Below are 8253 nucleotides of genomic sequence, written 5' to 3' on the forward strand. Positions count from 1 at the left end.
GTAGAACTAAAGCTGCCCTTGGGTAGGTAGTGAGAAAGCATATCTCACTTCAACATCCTTTCTTTCTGCCAATTACAGAAGACACAGAAATCTACTTAGCCTAATGCAGAGGCCCATGTAGCCAAGTGATACTAGTACTAATAATTATAGTAAGAGACAACACTGATTTGTTGTTCCATATGGACGAGTATATAATATGTACTAACTCATTTCATCTCCATAGCAGCCTGTGAAATCTCTGCTATTATTATATCATCCCCATCTAATGGATCAGGAAACTGAAATAAAGACCATAGAGCTACTAAGTGCTAGATCTTGGATTTGAGGTCTGTCATTTGATGGTAGAGAGCTCACTCTCTGACAACTTCAGTGTCCAGAATTTCTATTGTGGATTTGTTACTTAGACACGATTGATTAAATCATTGGCCACATCACTGAACTCTACAGTCCTCCTCCCCTCTGCAGAGGTCATGATAATATCATTTGGCTCAAAGCCTCAACCCCTCTGATCACATGGTGGATCTTTCCGGCATGGCCAGCCTTCATCTTGAAATTATGTAGGGACTCACCATGAGTCACCTCATTAGCATGAGCTGTCAGAGCCCACCAAGAATAACAAAGGCACTCCTATCATTTCATTGATGGCTTTCTTCCTGTGCAAAAGCTTTTTAGTTTGATGTAGTCCCAATTGTTTTATTTTTGCTTTTGTTTCCCTTGCCTGAGGAAACAGATCCAGAAAAATGTTTCTATGGCTGATGTCAACATGGTTGCTGCCTTTTTTTTTTTTTCTGGGAGTTTTATGGTTTCTGGTGTCACATTTAGGTCTTTAATCTATTTTGAGTTTATTTTTGTGTATGGTATAAGAAAGTGGTCCAGTTTCATTCTTTTGCATATAGCTGTCCAGTTTTCCCAACACTATTTGTTGAAAAGACTTTTTCCCACTATATGTCCTGTTGCCTTTGCCATGGATTAAGTGACCATAAGTGTGGGTTTATTTCTGGACTCTCTATTCTGTTCCATTGCTCTGTGTGTCTATATTTTGTGCCAGTAACATACTATTTTGTTTACTACAGCTTTGTAATATATCTTGAAATCTGAAATTGTGATACCTCCAGCTTTGTTCTTCCCCACGGTAATGCTATTGCCTCCTTTGTCATACATTAGTTGACTATACTTTGTGTGGTGACAGAAGGTAACTGTTTTTATCATGATGAGTATTTCGTGATGTATATACTGCTGAAATCACTATGCTTTACACCTGAAACTAATATAACATTGTACATCAATTATACTTCAATTAAAAATAAATAAACACAGGGAAAAAAGCCAAATGTAACTTTGTAAATGTTAAAAACCAAAACCAAAACCAAAAACCAAAAAACAAAGGTACTCCTAATAAGTGGGAAATTCCAAGGGCTTTGAATCTCCACCCCAAGAACCTGGGACAAAAAAAAAAACAATTTCTTATTATATAGTAGATATAGCAGCTACATCAGAAATTTATTTTCAAGTGATTAGGAGCAAGGGTAAAGAGAAAAATCTCTAAATTTTTTGTAGTTACTGGACATATTCATATGTATTATCTCATTTAGTTCTCATGACACTCCTATAGGAAAGATATTATGGATGTCTTTGTTTTATTGATGGATAAAATGAAACTAATAACATAAATATACAGTACATAAATATCCAACTAGCAATAGTGTTGGAGTTTAAAATCAAGTTTTCTGACTTTAAATCACAAGCCCTTCGAACCTGTAAGACTAGAAGACAGAGATAATAGAGATGCTTTGAATTCTTAATTGTTTTTCTTATCTGTGAATGAAGGCTGGAAATGGATTTGCCCAAGATAGAGCAGGAACTGAGGAATGTAGTAGCTGGGAGTTAGGCTTTTTCCCAATGTACCAATTGATTCCTTCTCTGGTCTCATGTGTTTCTTTGGAGAAGGATAAGCTTTTACTCTGTCAGCACTTATTGCGAGCATTGAAAATACAGAAGTCCCAGGCTTCTTTGGAGGGAGGACAGATAGTAAACACAAGATGGCAATATGATGTGGTTACAGAAACAATAGAAGAAAGCACTTGGGATGGGTCCTAACTAGGATGGGTAGGGAAGTGGGAGTCAGGAAAGATTTCTTGCAGGAGACAGAGTAGGAACTTAGTGAGGCTTAGAAGCAAACTGAGACTAACCAGGCCTCCCGATCTATAAGTGAATGGAAAAGGGGTACTGGACTCTCACCTCGATCTAGGAGGCTGATGGGTCCTGGCGATGCCCCAAAGCCTAACTAACACTTTGTAACTTCCTTGTTCTGTTTGCATCTGCCTCAGTTGTGGCTAGCACCCATCGTAGAAAGAATGGAGTCCCCCAAATTAGGGGGATTGGGATGTGAGCATGCAGGCCTCAGAAATGCTAGGGGTAAATGAGTGTGTCAGGGGTTCTGTTGAATTTTTCATCTATAAAATGAGTACTTTGGACTTTCCTATATGATCCCTGGGGTCCTTCGAACTCTCACATTTCATTATTTTGTGATTTCATAAAAAATGTTTTGCAAAGCAAATGAATAGTGTAAACAAGATTATAGAGAGAATATTTGCCTTCTTAAGGGAATAAATTGTTCTCAAGTACTTCAGGAGCATTCATTTGCATATAAACAATGCAAATTCTATATAAACAGAGGAGGCTTGTTTTCTTAGGTGTTTTGGTAAGTTAATTACAAATCATTCTTGTCAGTTTTGCTAGTCTATGTGTATTAGGAAGTAATAGACCTGCATTCATTTTAAATATCCTATACTTCTGAATATTCACAGTTTCTTGAATGTTCGTAATAGCTGACTTTTCTCTGAATTAGCCTGATTCTTGAATCTTGAATGATTTATTTATTCAGTGGGTTATAAATACACAGGATTTATTTTTCCAAGAAGGATTTGGAGAATTTCATCCTGCCAGTGTTTTTAACTCCTGGTGTCTTATGGTCTTTCTACATCTTTCTGTCCCTGTAACTTTGAGTGCTTCTCCCCTCCACCCCCACCCCTATCACTCAGACTACATAAACTCCCACTAACAACTAACATTTTGCAAGTATTTTATTTGTTTAGACAAATTTCAAAGATTTGGGCATCACACAGAGGTAGCACCATGCCCAGAAGTCCATTTTCCTTGTTCCGTTCTCTCCATGCTTCATCTTTTCTCCCACATTTTTTCTCTTCTCCTCTTTCTTCTCCAACCCACCTCATTCCCTGCCATTCACGACTCTCAGAAGCAGGACACGCTGCATCCTTTGTCACAGCAGTTTACTGACCACTTGCTGTGGCTTGGGCATTTTCTTGAGGTTTTGTTCTCTACTCCCTAGTGGCGGCTCAAAATATTCCAAATGCATTTGGTTGGGGCAGGGTAAGTTAGAGGAAGGATATTTAAAGGAAGCATGCTTCCACTAAAAGGAATGGGGAAATCTGGGCAAGGCTAGGAGTGAAGGATGAGTTCCCAGGCAGAAGGAAGCACTTATACAAACTGTAAAAGCACATGGGAGTGTGGCAGGTTCAGAAACGTCCGTGATGGGATTTTAGAATGATTACAGGGTCATTGATGAAAAGATCGAGCTGGAGGAGAAGCCCTGGCCATATCACAAAATGACCTTTGTTTATTACGTTTTTCTCCAGTAGGAACCTAGTGAAACACTGTAACACCAGTGTGATGACACAGCAGAGCTGGTTGCAAAGGTGCCAGATAGAAGCAGAGTGTAATGTCAAGGGCCCAGAAGAGGCCATGGGTGGGAGGTGCAGAGGACATGCCGTATTTCAGAGTAAAATAGGAGGCCAGTAAGACTTGTGGTTGATTTGTTATGGGGTGGGGGAGAAAAAGAAATGGGCCAGGGAGACACTGAATTTCCGCCTTGAGTTCTTGTTCGCCAAGTTAGGGAATGCAAGAAAGGAAAGAATCAAAATTGAGGGAGGCTTGATTTGGGAAATCTAGTTTAATTTGGTTTATCTTTGCCCTATGGTGATAAAATGAGCAAAGTTGACAGTGCTCAGATGTCATTCATGGCACATCTCAGGCAGCAGATTGAACATCTCAGGCAGCATATCAAAGTCATGATTGTTCAACAACATGTGTGTGGAAAATGTCTGGAACATAGCTCCTCCTCATCCAACAAACCTAACTCATTCTGGCCCCATCATTTTGTAGAAGCTGTGGTCCATGATTTCATGATTTCATTTCTTATGTCCCTGTAAACTTGCTGTCTAGTGTCAGAAACCAGGCTTCATTATGACTAAGGATACTCTGCTTAGTTTTTTAATTGGTTTACTGAATAGTTTACATTTAGTGTGAGGTAGTCACATCAATTTTTCTCCAGTAACCATCTCCATACACACTGCTCAGAACACATTCCACACCCCTTTCCCTGACCTTGATAACATCTCAGAAAGACCGCACATGTTTCTGGTCATCTTCCATAGTAAGAACAGTTCAATTTTGGTATTAAAAATTCTTCTCTAGGTAAAAAGAAGGAGATCTTGCCATTTGTGACAATATAGTTGAACCTAGAGGTATTGCTTATTGAAATAATTCTGACAGAAAAGACAAATACCCCCATGTGATTTCACTTATATGTGGAATCTAAAACACAAATGAACAAAGAAATATTTTTTAATGTTTATTTTGAGAGAGAGAGAGAGAGAGAGAGAGTGTGTGTGTGTGTGTGTGTGTGCATGGGTGGGGGAGAGGCAAAGGGAGAGGGAGACAGAGGGCTCTGTGCTGACAGAAGAGAGCCTGATGTGGGGCTCAAACTCATGAACTGTGAGATCATGACCTGAGCTGAAGTTGGACGCTTAACCAACTGAGCCACCCAGGTACCCCAAAGAAATATTTTAAAAAGCAGAAGCAGAACCGTAAACTCAGAGAACAAACTGGTGGTTGCCAGAGGGGAAAGTAGAAGGAAAGGGGGCAAGATGGGAGGAAGCAAGTGGGAGATACAGGCGTCCAAGTATGGACTAAATAAATCATGGGGCTGAAAGGTAGAGCATGGTGAATATTGTAAATGGTATTGTAATAGCGTTGTACAGTGACAGATGGTAGCTGCACTGTGGGGAGCTGGGGAGCATAGCATAATGTGTAGAGCGGTTGAATGGCTAAGTTGTACACCTGAAACTAGTGTAACATTGTGGGTCAACTATACTTCACGTGAAAACAAAAGAATGAAAGAAATCCTTACCAGTGTACATAAGGCTAAACTCAGGCCCAGTCTGGAACACCACCCCCTCTGAACCTTCCAGGTCTGAATGGGCAAAAAGGCAACTAGTACAAACAGAAGCTTTTTTTACTGAACTGGTCCTGCAAGAGTGCTTCTCATTTGGCGTGGGGTCTTGGGAATGCGGGCCTACCCTGCAAGGCCATCTCCATGTGTCAGGAACTCCTTCCTACAGGGGCTGGAACTCACGGAAGTCAGATGGAGCCCCATGCTTCACTGACATGGACAGTTCTCTTTTTGGAAAGCGAGGCACCCATTCCAAATTGCTGTGAAGTTTTTCTAACTGCATTCCAAGACCTGAAGAAAAGTACCTAGTAACCTTCTGTTACATTTTTTTAAGTCAAGTGGCAGCTATGTTATATCATTTTTATGATGATAGATGTCAAAACTAAAGTCGGCTCTATGAGTATGTTGGTACATATACAGGGCAATTGAAATTCTCTTCAAATTGAATTAACTCTCAGACTCTGTGAGAACAGACACTGTCCCTCACCACAAATGGCAACTATGTAATGAATTCTTTTTCCCTATGCCTTTCTTCAATTTCTATTTAAAGAAATTTCTGAAAATACATGAATTATGCAGCTTATCTCTCAGATGAAAAAGAATTTTCATCTTGGATTGGATGGCTGCATATTTATTAATAGCAGTAAAATTGTCCGTGTTCTTTTGTATCAAATGGGATGCTGACTAAAATATGAAGGAGGCTTTTCAGCAATAATAAGAGTAACGGATGAATAATTATAAAAGCTATATGGAATTGAAAGACATTTTAATTTGTCATTACTTCTGTGTTCAGAGAGGGTCTGAATAATTATTCTGACTATAAAAAGGAAGAGGGGATATTTTTGCTCCTTATGGGATTAAGTTCTTAATATACCACTTTTACTATAAGTTTAAAAAAAAAAACACCCATGTCTCTTCTAGTCTCCTCTAATGATGTAATCATAACTACGGCCGCTCAGCTGCGTATGTGTTTGGTCTTTGCACTATTACAAGGCAGTGCTGCACTTCAAACTCATTTTATTCTGAAAAGTGTTCATCTTTGCAGTTTATAAAAATGAGATTATACTTGTTTGCTTAGTGAAAACTTTCAACCTTATGTCACATTAATACATGAAAACGACAAGGATTGTAGAATTTCCTCAGGTCATGACCAGATGGCGCAGATATCGAATATGAGATTTCAAAACAAGATTTTTCTTTTTATAACTACCATTTAAAAGTGGCTGTGCTTCTGGGTGTTGTATGGAAACCAATTTGACAATAAATTTCATATATAAAAAAATAATAAAAAAAATAAAATGCAAAAAAAAAAATAAAAAAAAAAAAATAAAAGTGGCTGTGCTTACCAGGGTCATTCCAAGGAAAAATTCCAAAGCTATCTTTTTTTACCCAGAAATACATGTAGTTTCCATTTTCTTTTGGTCTGTCTTCTACAACAACATTCAAACACTTATTCGGATCCTAAGAATATTCTATGACAGCATTTTTTTTTGAAATAAAATTTCACGATATGCCGTGTGAGTGATAGAATTTTCCTTTGTAGCTTGTGAATCTTCATTTACCAGATTTCCACTACCATATTTAGCTCTTAATAAAGAGGAATAGGAAAATCTATGCAAGGATTCTAACCTGCTCCAGCGTTTCTGACACCATCTCCTCTAAGAAACAGCTTTAGGGATAATTGTAAACTACAGGCCGAGACTGTTTTGGCAGCCTTGTTGCAGCCAGAGGACATGTTCAATGCTGTGAGAGAAATTCCCTGCACAGAATGGCAACAAGCCTTTTGCCTTTTGATTCTGATCTTTCCTGGGGTTCAACACCCCTCCCCCCCCCCCCCCCCCGCAAGCAGCTGTATGAACGTGTCCGATTCACTTAGCCAATTGAAGCCTCAGTGTTATCATCGTTAAAATGGGAAGAAATGACATCCAAATTAAAGGTGGGGATTAAATTAGAAGTAAAATAAGTGTGAAATTCTTGACACACAGTAGGCATAAATAAATGGTAGTATCTTCTTATAAAGAAAAACAAAACCCAAAACCTTTAAGAATTAGTAGCCTGTTTAATTTAAATCAGTACTTTTTGAGACTAAAACCAGAAAACATTTCTCCTATTTATCAATATCAGGGAAAATTCTGAATGAATTGAGAATGAGGTTTATAATAGTAATTTGAAATCCAAATTCTATAGTGTTGTTCTCCCTCCCAAGAAGAGAGTTCTACAGGTCGTTCTATCTGAAACTTAAAGATGGGTATATGCAATCCATTACAAATATAAACCAATTGGTTAATTTCATCTTTAGAACTTACAGAATGAATGTAGTATCTGGATTGACAAGACTGAGGCATATATTTTCTTGTACCTACATGGAGATGACATTGGTAATTGAGCTATTATATTTACAGGTTATTTAGAATATAAAAGATTCATCATACAAATCCAGCTTTACTTTAATTTGATGGCTAAAGTGATGTGGGGGAGAGATTGAGACAGAGAAAGGGGGGGGAGGAAGGAGAGAGGGAGGTTGGAATACATAATTATGAAAGAAGGTAAGACTGTGTTCCTTTCTGTCTTATAGCCTGAAGAATAAGTAGTGAAAACATCAATCAAGAGATGAGAAAAAAATGTCAGGATTTCTCTGCCGTGGAGAATTGCTTATCAACTACCAGTGGAGGATTCTCTCTTGAACAATGAACATTTCTTATGAGGATTCGCAAATTAACATATGACTAATCTTGGTTTTGGAAGTGAATGAGCTTTCTTTCTTTCTTTCTTTCTTTCTTTGTCTTTCTTTCTTTTAATTTTGTGGTAAGTTATGATATCTGGATGGATTTTTAAATTCTTTCCTGATAATCTATTTAGTACATGTTCTAAATTATAATCCTATAGCAAACAGTGGGAACATCATTCAAACTTGAAGACAGTGGGAAAATCTAAATGTCCAATTTATTCTAGATTTCTTCAACACATAAATATTCCATGAAATCTTTGATGACTGAGATGTA

At 38.1% G+C, this 8253-nt stretch overlaps 1 protein-coding gene across 1 annotated transcript in view; it reads left to right on the top strand.

The window, feature by feature from the left end:
• ZMAT4 (zinc finger matrin-type 4) overlaps positions 1-7952 on the top strand; it is a 347902-nt gene extending 339950 nt beyond the window's left edge. The window contains exon 7 of the mRNA XM_047856658.1: positions 7827-7952. Within this exon, the coding sequence (XP_047712614.1) occupies positions 7827-7842 (16 nt within the window). The 3' untranslated portion in view covers positions 7843-7952. The remainder of the gene's footprint in view (positions 1-7826) is intronic.
• The last annotated feature ends 301 nt before the right edge of the window (positions 7953-8253 follow it).

This window comes from Prionailurus viverrinus, chromosome B1, assembly GCF_022837055.1.
Source record: "Prionailurus viverrinus isolate Anna chromosome B1, UM_Priviv_1.0, whole genome shotgun sequence".
Classification (NCBI taxonomy): Eukaryota; Metazoa; Chordata; class Mammalia; order Carnivora; family Felidae; genus Prionailurus; species Prionailurus viverrinus.